Source organism: Elgaria multicarinata, chromosome 9, assembly GCF_023053635.1.
Source record: "Elgaria multicarinata webbii isolate HBS135686 ecotype San Diego chromosome 9, rElgMul1.1.pri, whole genome shotgun sequence".
Lineage (NCBI taxonomy): Eukaryota > Metazoa > Chordata > Lepidosauria > Squamata > Anguidae > Elgaria > Elgaria multicarinata.
Window position 1 is genome coordinate 48,775,523 of NC_086179.1, and position 19,533 is coordinate 48,795,055.

Genomic DNA, 19,533 nt, shown 5'->3' on the forward strand with positions numbered 1-19,533 from the left:
TGGTAGCTAACCAGATAGTCAAAGTTCAACTTTCCCTTTGTTTAGCAACAGCTCCATGAATATAGAAAGAATTCTGCAGACCAGACCAGTTGTCTATTAGTAATGCTTTGTACTCCCAGGCGGAAAATCCTGGTTCAATTACCTGTCAGTCTTTGCTTCCAGGACTAGCAAGGTCTGGCAGTGTTTATGGCTCTTGGGAAGGAGGAAGGCATCAAGTAATTCAACAGTTGCTTTACAAAGGACCTAAAGAGTTTTATTAAGAAAGTTCCAGATGGTTCACTCCACAGAAGGCAAAAATATTGATCTTCGAAATGTATGGTAAGTAGTGTGTCCAAAAATTCATTAGCATTATGGCTGATACTTATAGACACAATTTAAACAATACTGATTTTGAAAGCACCTTACTTCAGGAAAAAAACGTCATTTATTATGATAAATATTTCCAAGAGAAAAATACTGACATATGGACATTTGCCAAAATGAATTGCTTGTCTGCTGCAAAGTCACTTGTTTCTATTAATAAAAGCTGCCAGTTCTGAAAAGCGCAGCAACATATTACAAAGGAGCATCCTTTTTTTAATAGTTCATTACTAAAAGAAGAGACATTTCAATACCTTCTTCCCAGGAAAATTACATTAAAACTATAGAAGTAAAGTACCTAGCAGACTATAACAACATTATTTTTCCCCTCTACTCTCTGACCACCATCAGTTCCAATCAAAGCAAAACTGTCTGCAAAACATCACTAGGGTACAAAAGGTACAACGCTGAACCAAACTTCTAGCAATGAGCTGAAAACCAATAGCCCTGCATGGTTTTCTGTCAACATGACAACCTGCCAATACAATCTGTTCCACCCTTTTGAACAGAGATGAGAAGAATCCACATGGTCAGTCATGCAAAGGAGAGGACAGAAAGAGTTCAAAGGTTACTAAACCTCAAAGAACAACAAGTAGACCTCAACTATCAAGAATTGTTCCAAAGCCATATCCAAATTAGCTTAAGAATGCAGAAAGTTAGTGGCTAAAGATTTAGCACATCCGATAAAAAGTTACATTTCAATATCGAGTATTCCAGAGTTTGTCAAGTGCACGGCTCAACAAAGTTGGATTACCAAATGAAAGATTCAATGAAACAAAATGTTATCACCTGTTACACATTATACTAATAAAATGATCTACTACCTAAAACCTAAAAGTTGAAACTACCTCAAGAGGTTTACAGTCATCCGTAGCCACCTGCTTTAGCTGTAAACCCTTGCTTAACTTACCCAATCATAGTTTGAGACTCAAGACCTAACTTGAATCTCAAACTGTGATTAGCAGTTAAGAAAACCAGAATAACCAGGCAAACAAACGTAGTGAAATATGCAGCCATATCTAGAAATACATATCTAACCCCAACCAAAGGCCAACTATGGGATATCAGGATGGGTCAGAGCATCCCTTCTGCCTGGGCAGAGGAACTGGGTTCAGAACCTCCTCACTTCCCCAACACACATCTGGACTGGGACCCAAATGTATGCCAGCTCCACACTGGCATAGGTATTTTCCCTGTCACTGAAAACAAGATTTAAAAGCAAAGGTCTGCTGGAAAAAAAGATAGTGAGAAAACCGCACTTCCCACCCTCTCCAAAGTGAACCAGTGTTGCTCTGGAAGTGGCCTTTTGTCTGGCAGGAAACTACCCACCTTTCTGCATTTAGGATTACTCTGCCCAGCTGCATTCCTAATCACATTTACTAACTAAATAGTAAAGCCCACTAAAGATAGTGGAACTTACTTCTGAGTAAAGATACAACTGTAAATGTTGCTAAACCAAGACCTCTATCCATGAAGGAGCTGTGAATTAGGATCCAAACCATTTGCAACAGAAAGAGCAAAGGTACCCAAAAGCCACAAGTTGTTTAACTAAGACTCATGGACACTATATTAGGGTGACCATATGAAAAGGAGTACAGGGCTCCTGTATCTTTAACAGTTGTATTGAAAAGGGAATTTCAGCAGGTGTCATTTGTATATATGGAGAACCTGGTTAAATTCTCTCTTCATCACAACAGTTAAAGCTGCAAGTGCCCTGCCCTCTTTTAAATCTGGTCACTCCTCTAGTATAGCTGCAGTATAGCTCCTACAGCTTTAACTATTGTGATGAAGAGGAAATTTCACCAGGTTCTCCATATATACAAATGACACCTGCTAAAATTCCCTTTTATATGCAACTGTTAAAGATACAGGAGCCCTGTCCTCCTTTTCATATGGTCACCCTACACTATATATACCAAATAGCCCATCAGTTTTAAAAATTGTGTTAATGCGTTTTTAAAATTTTGCACTATAGCTGGCTTTTATCTTGATTTCTGCCTTGGTTTTATTCTGTATTAAACTTATATTTCTATATTATGTTTTACTACGTTATTGAATTTTATGATTTTAAGCTTTGTCTTGCAAACCGCCAGTGAATTTCACCTAAGGAGCAGTAAGTAGCCATTGCAGTAAGAATTTTTAAACATTCTAATGCGTATGTCTAGCAGCGGATCCCCCACCCTACCCCCTCTTAAAGTGCCAACCACCCTCAATGCCATCTCATGATGTACATCATTACAAGTGTCAGATGCATTTTCCTTACTGGCTGAAGAACCCACAAACTGGCAAAGTTCCAAGGCCTGAGCCACTAGTCAATGTCAAACTCTTTTAAAATAATTGCTTTAGACATTCATAAGCATGTTATTTTATTTATAGAAATCTGAAATAACATACTGTCCTCAATGCTACCCATAGTTTTTGAGAATCTTTCTGTGGAGGTTTTTAAGGCAAACCTACATTACAGTTCGTGAGACTGTGTGCATGTGTACAATAAGCACACATACGCCCTAATTCTAAAGACACTAACCAGGATTGATTAAAAAAATAAATGATTTTTTAAAAACATACACAGAGATTTTTTAAAAGTTAAATTGGATTATTTTTTTATTTAAATCGGATTTCAAAATTTTCTTAAAACAATTATTAAAAAAAAGAGCCTAAGTCAAAGATACCTTCATGAATCCTAATTATACAACCTCTAATTATATTCTATGAATAAGTTATCAGCAGTTTATGGAGATGAGAGACAACCTGATCAGTCCTATTCTGCAGTGCAAGTGGTGTGCAGAAGTGTATGCTCGCTCACTTTCGCCCTCTCAAGGCCTTGCCGCTTCTATATGCAAAGAGATAGAGACGGTCAACGAATAGAGAAACTGGGGAGATGGGGCAGATCCGAACAAGGAGGACGAGGCCACAGCTAGACCTGAAGTTTATCCTGGGATCATCCAGGGTTTGCCCCTGCCTGAGCACTGGATCCCCTGTGTGTCACCTAGTTGAACAGATCTGACCTCTGGACGATCCAGGGATAAACCTTAGGTCTAGCTATGGCCGGAGTCTGGATATAAATGCAAGGGATAGAGGAAGGGAATAGAAAGTGACACCAAAAGTGAACAGAACATATTCATGCAGTCCTGACTCCTGAGGAAGCTTCTGCTGCATGTAAACGATCTTATTAATACAATTTAAAAACCTGTTTTGTGGTGGTGATTCTGGCACATTGTGGCAAAAATATCATAATTTATTTGAGCAGTTGGAACTGGTTCATCTCCTGAATGACTTCACAAGTTCATTCTGCTTTAGTACTAAAATGACCAAATTATCATCCCATTTTTGAATGAAAATTAATCTGAAAATAATTCAGAACAATTGCTTAATGTGTACCTACCATCTAATGAAACCTACATCTCTGAATATGTATTAAAGATATATTAAACAATAATGTACTTCTACTAAAAAAAATTTTTTAAATAGAACCTTCTTCACTATGATTTAAACTGTGATTTAAATTATTTAAATTGAGTCCTCCAGAGAAGCGATTTAAATCATGATTTAAATCATCATTAAAATCAATTTGATTTAAATCAAAACAACCCTGACACTAACTGCTGTTCAGACCCCTAAATAAAGCACCCGATTGCTTTGATGATTTCTTGCTATGGAATCCCTCTCCTCTTTGCTAAGCTATACCTTGCTTTTGTAAACTCTGGGGAGTTTAAACGTTTATTTGCAGTTTGACTAGGGAAGGGGTTATACTCACAAAAATTGTAAACACACCAGATACATGCATGCACTCTTCCATATTTGCAAGCAGCATTGCTTATTCTGCATATTAACTCACTAAGTTGGTTTGGTATTACTCAATTGTGGCGCCCCATCTGTGGAATTCTCTTCACAGGGAGGCTCATCTGGTGCCTACATTAATATATTTCCAGCATCAGGCAAAGACCCTTTTTATTTTCCAAGGTTTAAAATATCTGATGAGTTTTAATATTCCAACCATTTTACAGCTGCTATTTTATTGTTTCATTGTACTAATATTGTTTGTTTTGAGAAGCATTCTAATAGTTCATTGAAAGATGGTACACAGCATCTATAAAAGTAAAATACTACTTCTGGTGTATAGTTGGTTGTTACATCCAAACTGGAACAACAAGGATTTGTGCAAGCCATCATTTGCCCAGCTTGTATGTAACAGCAAGCTGCAGGAAGAGATTAAGAGAAAAGCTCATGGCCCATTCATGCAACTATGGTTTGAACTGAGCCATTTTGATTCTTATTAAAGTCAAAGGCACTTACTCTTCAAAGAACTCATTCCAGATTTGTAACACTATTTGTAGTGTATCTACTGTCAGAGTGATATACAATAGATGGCAACCCAAACCTGCTAAATGATGGGAAGGGGGGATTAAGAAATTAAGACCAGAAATCCGTTTATCACCAGTGCTAAACTCTGAAGTCAGGCCTGGCCCTAGAGTGAAGCAGCAGGATGCAGGTGCAGGAGGCAATGTGGGATAGAAAAAGTAGCAAATTGTTCCAGCCTCTCCACTCAAAGAGCCCACCACTGCTTGGCCAGCCACTCTCTCCCTCCTGCTGCCACCCCCCTCCCTAGCTGCCTGCTTGCTTGCTTGGCCGGCCAATAGCTTACAGCCACAAAGGAGCAGTCGTGGCTCCTCCTCCCTCCAATGGCCAACAGCTCCCACCTCCTGTCCCAACCATGAGACTCCTAGCTAGGATATTCAGCCAAAATATTGCAGGACCTCTTGTGTTAGTTCAGCTGAGTCTCCCAGCCTGTCAATGGAGGGAGAAGGAGCTGCTGCTGCCGCCCTGTGAGAGCAAGAAAGGGGGAGGCACGAGCCCCAGAAAAAGCAAGGTGGCAGTGGCAGCTAACTTGAGATGGTAACTTGGTTGGGCCAGGCCTGTTTGAAGGCTACAATTTCTGGAACAGAAGAATAAATACAAGTTACAGCTGCAGTTTCCAGCACACTAATACAGATACAGACACAAATTTCATATTAACTCCAAGGTTCAACAGTTATAGCTGTTGGGTATGACCAAAGCAGCTGGGTTTTTCACTTCTTATACAAAAGATGAAGCAAACTGATTTCTCAAAGTATACGAATTAGCACCTCCTTTTAAAACTATGTCTCCTGCACATATAACTTAAAGCAACCTTCCCCAACTTGGTTCCCTCTAGATGTTTTGGATTATAGTTCTCATCACTCCTGACCATTGGCCATGCTGGCTAGAGATAAAGGGAGCTGAAGTCCAAAATATCTGGAGGCCACCAAGTTGAGGGAAAGCTACCCTAAAAGCTAAAAACCTCACTGAATATATCCACCTAGCTTCTACATCATCTTGCAATACATCATCTCAGGGCCAGTTCTTACACCGATTCTAACACATTGTCTCCCATTTTATCAGATGTACACTTCCATGCTTCTCCTTCCAGCAATTCACATGTGGTCATGAGAAACAATTTGGGAAAGCCTTGACCTTAACTGATAATAGGTCTCTAAACATGATACCCTTTCCAGTGTGTCATACCTCTGAGGGATCCCACTACCTATTTTTCTTAACAATATTGGAGGTTAAAGTTCAAAAATGAAAGTGGAAAGTCCTGCAGTGTAGACTGTGTCCATACCATTGCAAATCTCTATGGAAATCACACATTCAGTTTTTCAAAACCATATACAATTCAAGAGGCAGATGGCAATAAATGTTTTGTTGAATTCATACTCTCATTTTTTTTCCAGCACATATATTGCAACCATTGCCAGATAGTCTCATGTGATAGACCCAACAGAAAACCTGAGCAACAGCATATTCACTTACCATGATTTTAATTGGAGCAATAGTTTCAGATAATGCACTTCTTCAAATTTCAGTAAGATTTATTCTTTTAGTAAGATTTGATGCCCAAGTGATGGAACAACAAATTTCTACACACAAATGTTTGAAACAGTAGTTTCTACGAACGCTACATATCAAAATGGTCTAATACAAATGTCCCTCTGAAGTAACATTATTGATAAGCCTTCAAAAGATGATGATCTTTATTAGATTTATTTTCCACCCTTTCTCACAAGGAGCCCAGGATGACATAATGTTGAAATTAAGGTTTTGCTACACAAACACAGCAGTTTTCATGTGAGCCATCTTAAAATTGCTCTAAATTAGCACAGTTTACCAACTAAAGATTTTTTTTAGTTTATTTGCCTTTTAACCAACCAGTTGTGTAAATGTAAATTATTTGCATATTTGCCTGTGAGCAGGACAGGAAGCGGCAGCCAGCCACCATTGCCCTCCTCACCTTCTGCTTCACCAAGCTGTGTGCTCTTCCCATAAAGGCCATTCCAACCAAGTGCCCTGTGAGCTGAAGAGGAAGTAAACTATCACCATCACCATCTCTTCCAACAGGCTTCTAAAACTATTTTTAATTATATAAACCCTCCTTCCCTAACTCTTAGTAATAAGAACATAAGAAGAGCCAGGCTGGATCAGACCAAAGGTCCATCTAGTCCAGCACTCTGTTCACACAGTGGCCAACCAGCTGTTGACCAAGAACACATGAGTTGGATGTAAGTGCAACAGCCCCTTCCTGCCAATGTTCCCCAGCAACTGGTGTACATGAGCATACTGCCTCTGATACTGGAGGTAGCATACAGCCATCAGGACTAGCAGCCACGGCCTTCTCCTCCAAGAATTTGTCTAACTCCCTTTTAAAACCATCCAAATTGGTGACCATTATTACACCTTGTTGTATCGAATTCCATAGCTGAACTATGCACTTTGTGAAAAAGCACTTCCTTTTTGCAGTCCTGTATCTCCCACCAATCAGCTTCATGGGATGACACTAGGTATTGTGACCGAGGAAGAAAGATGTCTCTTCCTACCCACATTCCCCACACTATCCAGAATTTTGTACACCTCTATCCTGTCTCCCCTTTACCCTCCTTTTTTTCCAAGCTAAACAATCCCAGTGCTCCAACCCCTTGATCATTTTAGTTGCCTTTTTCTGCACTTTTTACAGCTCTACAATATCTTTTTTTAGATGTGGTGAGCAGATACTTTAATAAAACACTTTAATAGTTTATACTTTAATAAAACGCCATACCATTGTTCAAAGAAAAAGCTATATTTGACATTTTCTAATTCTTTATTAACAAGACACACCAGAGTCAAAATAGTGTCTGCCCCCCTGCAAAAAGCAAGTCTGTTCTTCAAACCTAACCTTACTGATTAAAATGGGATCCCCACTGGTTGGGGTGCAATCCTATGCATGTTTAAACAGAAAAAGATCCTACAACTTGCAGCATCCCCCAGCCAGCCTGAGAGTTGTAGGACTTTTTTCTGTCTAAACATGCATAGGATTGCACCCTTAATTAGTTAATTCATGATGCCTCAAAATCACTTGAGCAGCTTAAAACATATTTCAACTTTTTTTTAAAATCGCACGCACTACAGATTTGTTTGTACTGATGGGGGGGTGAACACCTAAGCAATAGGCTTGTTGGCTGGTGGGGGCAGGCATGATGAGGGAATTCAGGGATGGTGTGAATTCTGAGGCACCGTGACAGGTGAGCCCTGAGGGTCTCCTGCTGGGCTACCTGTGAGGCCAACTCACCTCACCCACCTCGTATTTTATGGCCCAGGAGAGGGTGACATGGGAAGGCCTCCCTTCCCCAAAAGGGGCAGTCCTGTCGGTGGCGATTTGGCAGGCACCACTCGATAGGAATGGAATGTTTTCGCCCGATAACAGCCTAGCTAATTGCTGGCTGAGTTTAGCTGCCCACCCAGTTAGTCCTTTGCAGATCTAATATGAATAAATGTGGCCCAATTTTATACCATACCTATGTGTCTCATCTCTTTATTTCCCCACCTCCACTCGCAATAGCATGCACTACAAATTTGTCTGTACTGACGTGGTTTTAAACATTCCATGATGCAATCAAACAGGAAAACAATGTATCGTATTTCCCCCTCTTTGCACTCGTTGAAAGGAGAGTATGAGCATCTCCTCAGAAGCGAGATGAATGCATGAGATCCCTTTGTAACATTATAGAAGAACTGTAAAAGAGAGAGAGAGAGAGAGAGAGAGAGAGAGAGAGAGAGAGAGAGAGAGAAGAATGCACCATCTCTTGGAACTTGCAAAAGCACTCGCAAGTGCGGTAGATTAAGTTGCAAAATGAAAAAAACACATGCCTAATTCAAAAAGATTTCTGTTTACATTGAAACTAAGCTCCTTTAAAGCCATCAGTTTTGTAGGAATAGTTTATCACCCAAGGTTAAAGGGCAATATAATAATACTACTATCTGTAAAGTGTGCTGTTTGTTGAGCATTTGGGAGTAGAAGGAAATGCTTCAAGGGGTAAGTGCCGGCACCTTTCACTGCATTTGTGTATGACCTTCAGTATTTTAGACACTAAATCTTACACATTCTAGTTACACACCAACATTCACTTGCCCTCTTACTACAAATCACAATGATATCTTATACCTCAACATAAATACTGACCTGCCAGCCAGCCAAACCAAACACCACAACTGCAAATGGAAAACAATTTTTCAAGTAAGTAGTCTAACTGCAGCCATAGGCATCTTTAGTAGTCATGACACACACACACACACACACACACACACACACAAACTTCTTCTTTGAAAGAATGAGAATTGCATCTGTACAGCACCATGTACATTGATGGTGCTATATAAATAAATAAATAATAATAATGGGCCCTGAGCAGAGACTAAGAAAATGTTTCTTGATGGATTAGTTTAACACCCTGCAACAATATAACATAGAAAAGCTTCCACACAGTAGGAACAGACTCACCATGTACTTTCTTCACATGCTGGGGAAAAACCCTACCAAACCCTATCTTCCCAAGACTAGTGATAGCAGAATTTTTATTTAGTATATGATAGCACCTTTGGTCAATCCATTAATCTTTGCAGACAACTTAAGAGACTTGAAGATTTTAAAAACTACAGGAGCCACTTGGTTGGCAGGGAGAATTGCTTTGCAGTGACTGTGACCACATGCATTTTCATACATTTTAATAAGATCTGGGGGACACTCCCATCCACCTCTTCAATCACATATTTGAATCAGCAGTACTTTTTCAACTTTCAGCAGCGGATCCGATCATAAGGATACTAACATGTATTTATTTTCCCTATTATCATTCCTTCACAGAATCTTCTTACAGAAGATAGAGTGACATAGTGGCATTGAGTATATCAGATCTTTTCAAGCCACTCAAAAAAAATCTACCTAATTTACTTCATTTTACTTAAAGTGAGATTTGGTCTCAGGATAGAGCAAAGGGTGATTTGAAACTGTAAGTAACTTTCTCCTATGCCATCCTCGCAAACTGTTCTCTCTTACTTTATTTCATCAAGAAATTGATCTTGCTGGGGAAAAAAGAGTTTTATGGCAACCAACTTAAATTTCAGAAAGCAATCACAGGCAGCTTTTATACAGTTATCTTGATTACTGTCTAGCTCCTTCCTATCTCTCCTCTCTCATCTCACACTATTGCCCCGCTCGTGCTCTTTGCTCCTCTGATGCCATGTTTCTCTCCTGCCCAAGGGTCTCTACTTCCCTTGCTCGGCTTCGTCCATTTTCTTCCGCTGCCCCTTACGCCTGGAACGCTCTTCCAGAACATTTGAGAACTACAAGTTCAACCGCAGCTTTTAAAGCTCAGCTAAAAACTTTTCTTTTTCCTAAAGCTTTTAAATCTTGATTTTGTTCTGACTTTATACTGTTAGTTTTACCCTACCCAGTGCCTGTTTACCCTACCCTGTGCCTGTTTGCATTCTCTTCCCCTCCTTATTGTTTTATTATGATTTTATTAGAATGTAAGCATTCTACTGTTTCACTCTGTACAGCACCATGTACATTGAGGGTGCTATATAAATTAATAATAATAATAATAATAATAATACTGTGTCAAGAAGAAAAACAGTCTAAATTAATGTCATATTTGATAGAATAGGAATTTGGCGCTGCTCTTGAAATGATCAACTTCAAAGTTTAAATGCACTTTTAAATTCAGTTTAGATTGTAAGTATTATCCATATCCCACCTTGAAAGTAGTATCCCACAGATCCTCCTCAGTTCACATTTCCTAGAGTTATATTTTAAGCAGGCTCCTTAATGGTGAGCATAATTCCATGATTGTGGTTAAAATATTTTAGGTTTAAGGTTTCCACTTCGTAAATAGATTGCTGGTGGTATACTAGATAAGCATTTACTAACTTGCAGTTTTCATTTCTCCTTCCTTCCCATGCTAATTGAAAATGCTCTAATTAACTGACCTACTGCACAGAATAATCAATAATTTCAGTTTCCACATGCCAATTAATTTCTGAATTCAAGGTGTGTTTATGTCTTTAGCTTTTAGATAAATTAAACAAATCTGCAGTTTAAAATGTAATTCAACCAATGCAAGCTTAATGCTAAGCAACTACCCACCCAATTAAAAGAATGGAAAAATACAGATAGCAATTTAAGTGCCGCTAACATTCTCTAATGTCATTAAGACACAATTATGCTCAAATCAACAAAGAGCTTGATCTCTACATCCATGGTGTTTAATAACATTCTGAACTACAATCCAAATTTAGCCAATTTAAATTGGCAAAGAGCACCAACTCCTCAATCTGTGTCCTCAGACAACCGAAAATCTTCCCCGGATAGTTCAGTGTGTATGGCTACACAATTTTTCACCTTCTTAGGTATGATCAACACACTTTTAAGTACCCAAACAACCAGGTGCACAGCCCTGGCAATGTATGTTACTTAGGACCATGTCAATATCCTGAGACTACTGTGACACATACATGTTAACAAAGGAATGTATCTTCTAGCAGTAGCAGAGCTAATCAGACTTTATTTCTAAAGCTTTTATACAGCTTTTCCATAATAATGTGCAAAGCAGTGTATAATCAATCATTGAAACAATTTTATATAGCCTTTAAAACACCAATAACACACTACAATGTAGTTAATGATCTTGTTAAATACATGGAAGAAAGGAAAGCATGCCATAAAACTGGGAGATCCTTTCAGTCTAAATTGCTGAATTATTGATCTCCTACTGCTAAGAATGAGACACCGAAGTTAGCGTTCAACTTTTATAAAGCTGAAAGGAACAAATTATAAGTTTATCCTAGTGGTAAATAGCAGGTGCAATACAGAACAAAGTAGAACAAAGCTCAAGACTGAGCAATAATTGGCATAAGTGCAGGCAGATTATGTCTGAAGGCAATTGCTTTGCAAAGCAATATCTCCTGCCTATGTATTTGCCTGTGAAAGTCTGAGACCTCTTTTCGGGCAACACTTGGGCTTCCCTCCCTCTCACATTTGTCCCCATACATCCTCTCCAAATGCTCAAACATGAGAGAATGGTCTCTTTGGAGTCATAGTAGAGTTCTGCTTGTTGACAACAGTGTAACCTAATGGACATATGAAGGCAGAACTGCTGATGTACCGTTTGCAAGATCCACAGCGATCTTAGTTTGGACTTTTAAGACACTGCGGTGTCAAATTACTCCCACTTATGAGAATTCAAGAAGTGTCCCATCAATACAAAGCCACTCTACTGAAAGGCAGTTCACCCTAACCCAGGGGATCCATTCACTTTCCACACAGAGAGGGGCTGATGAAAAGCTGTCAAAGTAAATCTATGCTCACTTTTTGGATGGTTTAACGTCAATGGAGCATGCAAACACCCCAGGACGGCTCATAAGCTCAGCCAAGCATGCTGTTCTCCCTAATATATTTTAATTATGCATCTGCTTTAATTGTAATCAGATTAAGTCACCGGAAAAAGGCACAAATTGGAATTTTCTCTAATTGCTAATAAAGCTTTTCAGCAATTTTCTAAACACTGATCCATTGAAGGCAAAGTAGAGACACCAACACAACTGTGACATTTTCTAGAAATCAATGCAGTTTCTTCAACAACACAGTTCAGCTCTCATTAGCTGCCCAAACTCAAAAGAGACAAATTCAAGTCCTTGATGCTTCATCTTTGCTAATTAGCATAAAGGAATGTTGAATATACAGACCAAGGAGCACAACAGAAATGCTTTCAGAAAAGCTGCTCAGCAGATCTTTAAAGAACAATGAACGTGCACACACACAAACATTCAAACACAGTCACTCTCTAATTTTCAAGTAAGTACTGCCCCTGTGAGTAAAGTTAAAGCAGAGGTTTCCCATTCCAGGGCTCAATGCAGTACAAATTTTGCAAGCCCAGAGCTCCTCCTATGAGAATTCTAAACAAAAGCATGTGCAGAGTGCCTTTCCCTAACTACTCAGTACCCACAAAGAACTCTGGAATGTAGATATAAAGAGTGCCAAGTTAGAAAACCCAATTCCCAACAAGGTTTGAGCTTCTACACTTTCCGTTTCAAAAAGTAAGGGCATTCCCTTTATACACTTACTACACCTCCCTATAAGAATTTAAGGAAGTGTCAACCGCTCCGGAAACGTAAGTGTCAAGAGAAACAAGGGAAATCTGTACAGGAAAGTAATCGCCTGTGTGCAGACGGAGGGGAGGCGTTTTCCAATCCCAAAACAGGAATAACATTGTTTAATGTGCCACTATTAGGCTGTAGCTTGGTAAGAACTTTCCACACACACAAAAAGAAGTGGGGGGGGGAGAACAGCCACAGGTGCTCATGGAATGATACCCTAAACAGCAGAGATCTCTGTTCCCCAAAACTTATGTAACTGCCACCACCACAACAAAAAGTAGAAAAGGAGATCTCGGGAGAGAGGATGACAAAATAAAAGGTTTATTACCATTACACTGGGCTGCGCTCCCTGCCTGCTCAGCTGTTTGCCTATGACTGGCGTGGTGGCTACGCTCCCTTCCTATTTCGAGCAAACTAACGTGACAGCAGAGGTCCCTCCACATAGTGCTTGCAACGTCCTGAATTTACCAAGAACCGGGGGTGGGGTGGACGGAGAAATGGGGAGAAAAGGTGAGAGTAAGCTCATAGGAGCAAGAAGATGGGATGGCGGGGGTGGGGAAGGGCTAATCCGATTAACGCGCTCTCCGCAGGTGAGAGAACGAAGAGCAGGGATTACGGAGGCGAAAGGAAGGCAAAGCCACGCAAGGAAGGCGCGGGGAAAAAGAGGGGATCGCCGGTGCCACGTGAGGCCACAGACGCTGCGGGCGACCTCCGCAACTTAACTTCTCCCTTTCTCCACGCGCGCGCGCGCGCTCCCACTCCACACGCCCCAAGGGCTCCCTTCAGCAGGAGGCAAGCACCACGTCGGGCTGCCTGGGCGCGCGTCGGCTGGCCGGCCCCAACTCCTCCGACCTCCACCGACTCACCCACCTACCTGTCATCGTAGCAGAAATCCGCGCCGAGCGTATTGAGGTACAGGACGAGCCCCAGGGCGCTGCTCACCAACTCCGCGATCATCGCTCCGCCGCCGCCGCCGCCCTCCTCCTCCTCCTCCTCCTGTCCCTCTGCCGCCGCCGCCGCCGCCCAACCGCGCAAAGCATCCGCCGCGCGCCTTCGCTTCGGTCCTCTGCGCCTTGTTCCACTTTTGCTCCTCCGGCCGCTCCGCTCCGCTCCTCGCTCGCTCAGCGCCTGGAAGCGCCCAGCATCTTCGCTCCTTTCACCCCACCCCACTTGGCCAGCCAGCCAGCCAGCCAGCCAGCCAGTCAGTCAGCGAGCGAACGAGCGGCGGGAGGAGCCGGCAGCGCAAGCAGCTTTTTATTGTTCGGTCCGCTCGCTCCCTTTACCCCATGGCTGGTCGGGCTGGGCACCGCCGGAGAGCAGCTGCCGCTCGCTCTGCCCCCTCAGCGAGGCGCTCGGCCGGAGCGAGCCCAGCTGCTCGCCGCTCCCAACACCGGGCGCTCACTCCGTTCTCCACAGCCGCGCTGCCCCGAGGCCCCTTCGCAGCTGAACTGAAAGAACCGCTGCCGAGGCTCGGAGAGCGCCCGCGTGGGGCTCTCCAAGCTCCCACCGCGCTTGCGTGCCATTCCCTCCCCCCTTTGGCCCGCCTCTTTCCCCTCCCCTCCTCGCTCTCCAGCCCGCCTTCCTTCCTGCCTTCCCTCGCTTTCAGATCAGCTCGCTCTTGCCTGTTGTCTCGCCTGCCTCTTCCTCTCGCCTTTCTTTCTTTCTTTCTTTCCATTCCACACAGAAACCCACTGAAACAAATAGGTTGTTGCTGCTGCTGCTGGAAGAGAGCCCGCGGCTGGGAGAGGGCGGAGGCAGAAGAAGAGGGTCAAGTCGGGGGAGGGAGAGCGAGAGCGGCTCAGCGTCCGCGGCTGGCACCGGCTTCCCATCCCTCCCCGCCGCTCCACAGCAAGTCAGGTGGAAAACCCCTCACTACGCGAGAGGAGGGTGGTGTGGAGCCCTTTGTGTGGGAGGGTTGGAAGCTGGCGTAGCCTTATGCTCCTTTGCCCGCCTGCTCGACATGCCGCCAGGACACCCTCATGCTTCTGTGCGTGGAAACGCCGCATATGCAGACAGGCAGAGGAGCCGGCTGGGCTTGTTTGTGAAAAACTTGGAGCCACATTTAAAAACAAGCCAAGAAGACCAGCTGAAAACAATGATGGCATCGCTTGACCATGGTGGCTTGACCAAGCCTTTGGTTATGGCCGGGGTCCGCTCCGATTTATTTATTTATTTGCTCCTGGCATTTGTGTGGCATCCCATAATGCAAAGGTTCTCTGGGTGGCTTGCCATTATTATTATTATTATTATTATTATTATTATTATTTATTTATTTATTTATTTATATAGCACCATCAATGTACATGGTGCTGTACAGAGTAAAACAGTAAATAGCAAGACCCTGCCGCATAGGCAAACCCAAAAAGAATTTGAATACAAAATAAAATCGTCAAATGCAAAGGAACACCAAATACAATGACAATGACAAAACTTTTAGCTCCCCAAAATTAAACACTCAGATTTTCAATGCTAATATTAATAAGCTGAAAGAAGCCACAATTTTAGAAGGGTTCCCCTCATCCTTCCTGAGCCTTTCCTCTATTTTATGTCAGCCATCTGCCATAAAAGTGTTTCTTCAAGTGGCGCACAGCACGAGGTGCGTTTGGCCTGCAAGAGCACTACATGCCCAGCTGTGTGTGAGAAATCCAGAGGCTTTTAACAAGTCTCTTCTTTTCCTCCCCCCACCCCCACCCCATTATTATTTAACACAATTGTCTCCAGACTCACCAGGCATTAAGCACATTGCGGCCTTTTCCCAGCAGTGCTTAGAGTGCTCTTGTGAAGCCTGCCTTTGAATGTCACCAATCTCCCCTGCTGCTTTCAGTTAGTTCCAATGGCTTCAATGTGTCACCACCAATCGTGGTAATTTCAGAACTGGGGTATGTGATGCATTGTGTGTGAAATATTAAAGCACTGATAGAGTCTTATTCAACCCTCAATGGATTGCACTGATTTCTTGGGCTCTACTGTGTGCTAAGTGCATTTCAGCTTCAACTTGCAGAGGATGTTAATTTAGTCCAGCTTAATCAAGCTCTAGGTTTTCCTCTTTGATATGCATAGCTTAAAAAAAAAGAGCATACTTATTTTCTCCACAAATCAAATCAGTAGCTCAAAATTTTTGAATAATTTTTCTTCATTGATTGATGTAAATTTTAAAACATCTGCCAGTGACCTTTCTACAGTGTGTTCAAGGTAAACCACAACAGCCCAAAAGCATAGAAATCATTTACAATTACATAAAATGAATTGACGCAACAAATTGTTACAACTGAAGCATTTTTGTGTCTGATTAAATAGACTAGATTTCCATTTCTGAGCACAAACCTTGCACTAGGACAGATGAAGTTCTACCTTGTCTGTCTTAAAATACACAGCGCTGCTAGTTGCAATAGTTGGGAGTCAATCATGCCCACTTTGACTGAATCATTCATCCTGCTGACTAAGGATGATGGAAGTTGTAGTTCAACATATCTGAAGGGCACCAGATTGGGAAAGGCTCCTTTACATAGTTACGGGATACATCCTCTTGATCTTGCATTGATTGGCCTTTTGACTTTACTTTGATTTCTCTCTCTCCCTCTCTCTCCCCATCTACCTCTGCAATCAGTGATAGCAGGGCTGGCCCTTCCATGAGGCAGGGTGAATTCCTTATTCAAGCAGCAGAACATGAACGGTTGTGCTGAGCAGGTGCTACACACTGCCACTGCACCAGCCCACAGTGGGCGTGCGGCAAGCAAGGCTCTTTGGAGGAGCAGCCCCACCACTCATCCCTTTCTCTGAGCCCTCTCCCAAAAGTGAGAGATCAGACAGGCATGTGCCATCCACTCACCTAGATCCCTGCCTGATCTCTCACATTTAGGACATGCATCATCCTGCCTTAGGTGGTGGGACATCTTGTGCTGCTACTGAGTGATTACCAAGTGGTTGTGTCACATATATCCCCTGCATCTGAAAACACATGCTCAGGCCCACATAAGTTATGCCACACAAATTGTTAGTCCTTAAGGTGCCACAATGCTCTGTTGGTTTTGCTGAAACAGATCAACATAATTTCTTCTCTGGAATTTAAAACTTCACAAATTAGTTTTATCCCATAGTCAGGTATTTGAACCCTATCTGAAAAGGAAGCAACGTCTTTTTTTGCTCAGGCTATACATTAAAGTTTGCATTACACAGCAAAGATTTTCATTTCATCCCTATTTATTTATTTATTCTCTTATTACGTTTATAAATCACACCCTCTACATACCATGTATTGGGGTGATGTACAATATAAATATGCCTAAAACATCTCATAAAACCAAGGAAGACAGAAACAAACAAAAACCAAAACAATAAAAGTTGAGAGTGACATTAAAATTGAAAAGTTCTGAAGCATTATACACACTTCATAATACAGAGATTAGACAGATCAATTTGCATCTAACATACCATTGCACTTTTGCTCTTCAACATGCATTTGTTGTCACTGCCTAGAACACTTGATGGGAGAAGTTTTCAAAGCAGAGGAGGTAGGTTTCAAAGCAAGGGACAAGACTGTTTTTCCACTTAATTTGATTTATTTATTTATTTATTTATTTATAAAATGATATTTTTTTCAAGTATGTATGTCAATGCACATATGTCCAGTAATATTGATGTTACTGGTCCAAACTACTATATAGGTGCAAACCTACACAGTTTGAAAATTCCTATACTCCCCCTGACCTGTTCTTTCCTCAACAGTGGCAATAGTTCAAGCTAGCATTGAGGCCTAAGGCAATTGTTTTACAATGGGACTCTGAATGAAAAATCCAGCTCAATGAATCAGCAATCTCCATGGTCCTCAAAATGCACTACATGCTCATGGAGCTCATGGAGATCGCATACAGGGCTTGCTCTGAGGTCAAACTCTTGCCACCAACTTCTACAGCAGTCCCTGGGCCAGCCTATCCAATTGCTCAGAACAGTAATTTCAACCTGGGAAGGAAAGTTCTTCTACACCTGCATAGTTGGTTGATAATGTAAATGAGAGGCAAACCAAAACATTTTTACATTTTTGATCATCATGTTTAGGCTAAAATATTAGCTTTAAAATGGAGATCACCAGCTGGAGGCCCCAGGGCAAAATACAACCTCCCTATCCACCACCACTGTAATTGTTAAGCCAGATGCAAAGGACAAATGTGGAGGCTGGTAGCTCCATTCTGGGTTTCAGTCAGAACCAGACAGAACTCCAAAGCTGCTATCCAAGGTGCTGAACCCAATATGGGAATGGGTTTCAGCACCTTGGATAGCTCCTTTAGAGTTCTGGCCAGTTCTCAATAAAACCAAGAATGGAATCACAACCTCACTGAAATTGGAACCAGCATCCTGTGGCACACTGCTTTCCATCCATCCTCTAGATAGTCTTCTCATAAATCTAACTGCTGTCTGGTTTTTCAAAGGCGTGGGCCACATCCTGGTCCATTACAACCAATGGGAATTTTGCTACTGCCCCTGTTTATTTTGATCAAACTCAAAAGATTTTGATTATTCCTGTTGTATCTAGCCATATATAGATAGCCATAGAAGGAGAGGTTCTCCCCTTAACAGTGATTTAGACAGGAGACAGGAAGCACAGCAACACAGCTCTTCCCATTTCCCAAGAGTTACACAACTGCTCAGTAGGGCTGAGTTTTGGGCCACAAAACTGATTGTGTCCATTCAAACTGGAGCAACTCTGCCCTCCCATTCAGAACTATAAGATTCTACATCTTCACAAACATGGTTTAATGAAACACCAGGAACTGTAATCACTTGTTTCTTTGCTGGTGAAACTCAGCTCAAAATGTAAAAACATTATTGCTTTGAGATCTTACGCCCATCTCTTTGATTGCTACTTTCTTGATAAGAAAGACTGGGCTGGGCTTCTTCCCCTCGCAATTCAAGTAAGATGCCAGTTTCATGGTAAGATTAAATGTTATTTGAATTAAAGGAGAAAGACCAATAACAAGACACTCCTTCCTTATCATGTAGACTTTTGTTCTAATTCTGCCCACTCTCAGGGCAGAGGAGTTCTTTGGATCTAGTGAAGGTTTTAAACAAAAAGGGGAAATTGACTGAGAGAGCCTCCAATGACTTGTCTTCTGGAATAGTGATAGTTCCGGGTGTTTTAAGTGCTGTAGGGTACCAACCTATCATAGTAGTACCAGTAAGACTATGCTCTAGCAGATAACTAATATTGGAATTGGGAAAGCCAGTAAACTATTCAGATCAACCCACACACCCCAAATGCAATAAACCTCACTCGTGGACTCTTAGGGCTCTATCGTAACCAAGGGCAGGTATTTTTGAAATCAAAAGCTAGCAGCTCAACAATGCTGGGGTACAGGTTGATATGACTTGTGTGTCATTCTGGAATGTATTATACCTTGTCCATTCTCTTCCCTAGGGATGATGGAATGGTTGCTTAGAAAAACAACAGCAGCATTTCAGTATAGATTTTCTAGTTTTCTTTCCCCTCCCTTATTATCAGCACCAAAAAAACCACCACCAAATAACGAAAACCCAAGAAACTGAAGATCCTTGATTCAAGCTGCCAATTTCTCCTGCCAAGCTGGTCAGTTGCTACATTGCCTGAAGGATCACTTTAATTCTGAGCATAAAGATGAGGCATGAAGTCCCTTCCCCACTTCTCCTTACTTGTAAGCCCATAGTTTCTTAAAA

General features: G+C 41.8%; 1 protein-coding gene across 2 annotated transcripts in view; it reads right to left on the reverse strand.

Annotated features, from left to right (window-relative positions):
- TMTC2 (transmembrane O-mannosyltransferase targeting cadherins 2) overlaps positions 1–13,825 on the reverse strand; it is a 209,503-nt gene extending 195,678 nt beyond the window's left edge. For both annotated transcript variants that reach the window (XM_063133826.1, XM_063133827.1), the window contains exon 1: positions 13,721–13,825. In XM_063133826.1, coding sequence (XP_062989896.1) covers positions 13,721–13,803 — 83 coding nt within the window. In that variant the 5' untranslated portion in view covers positions 13,804–13,825. The remainder of the gene's footprint in view (positions 1–13,720) is intronic.
- Positions 13,826–19,533: the final 5,708 nt, after the last annotated feature.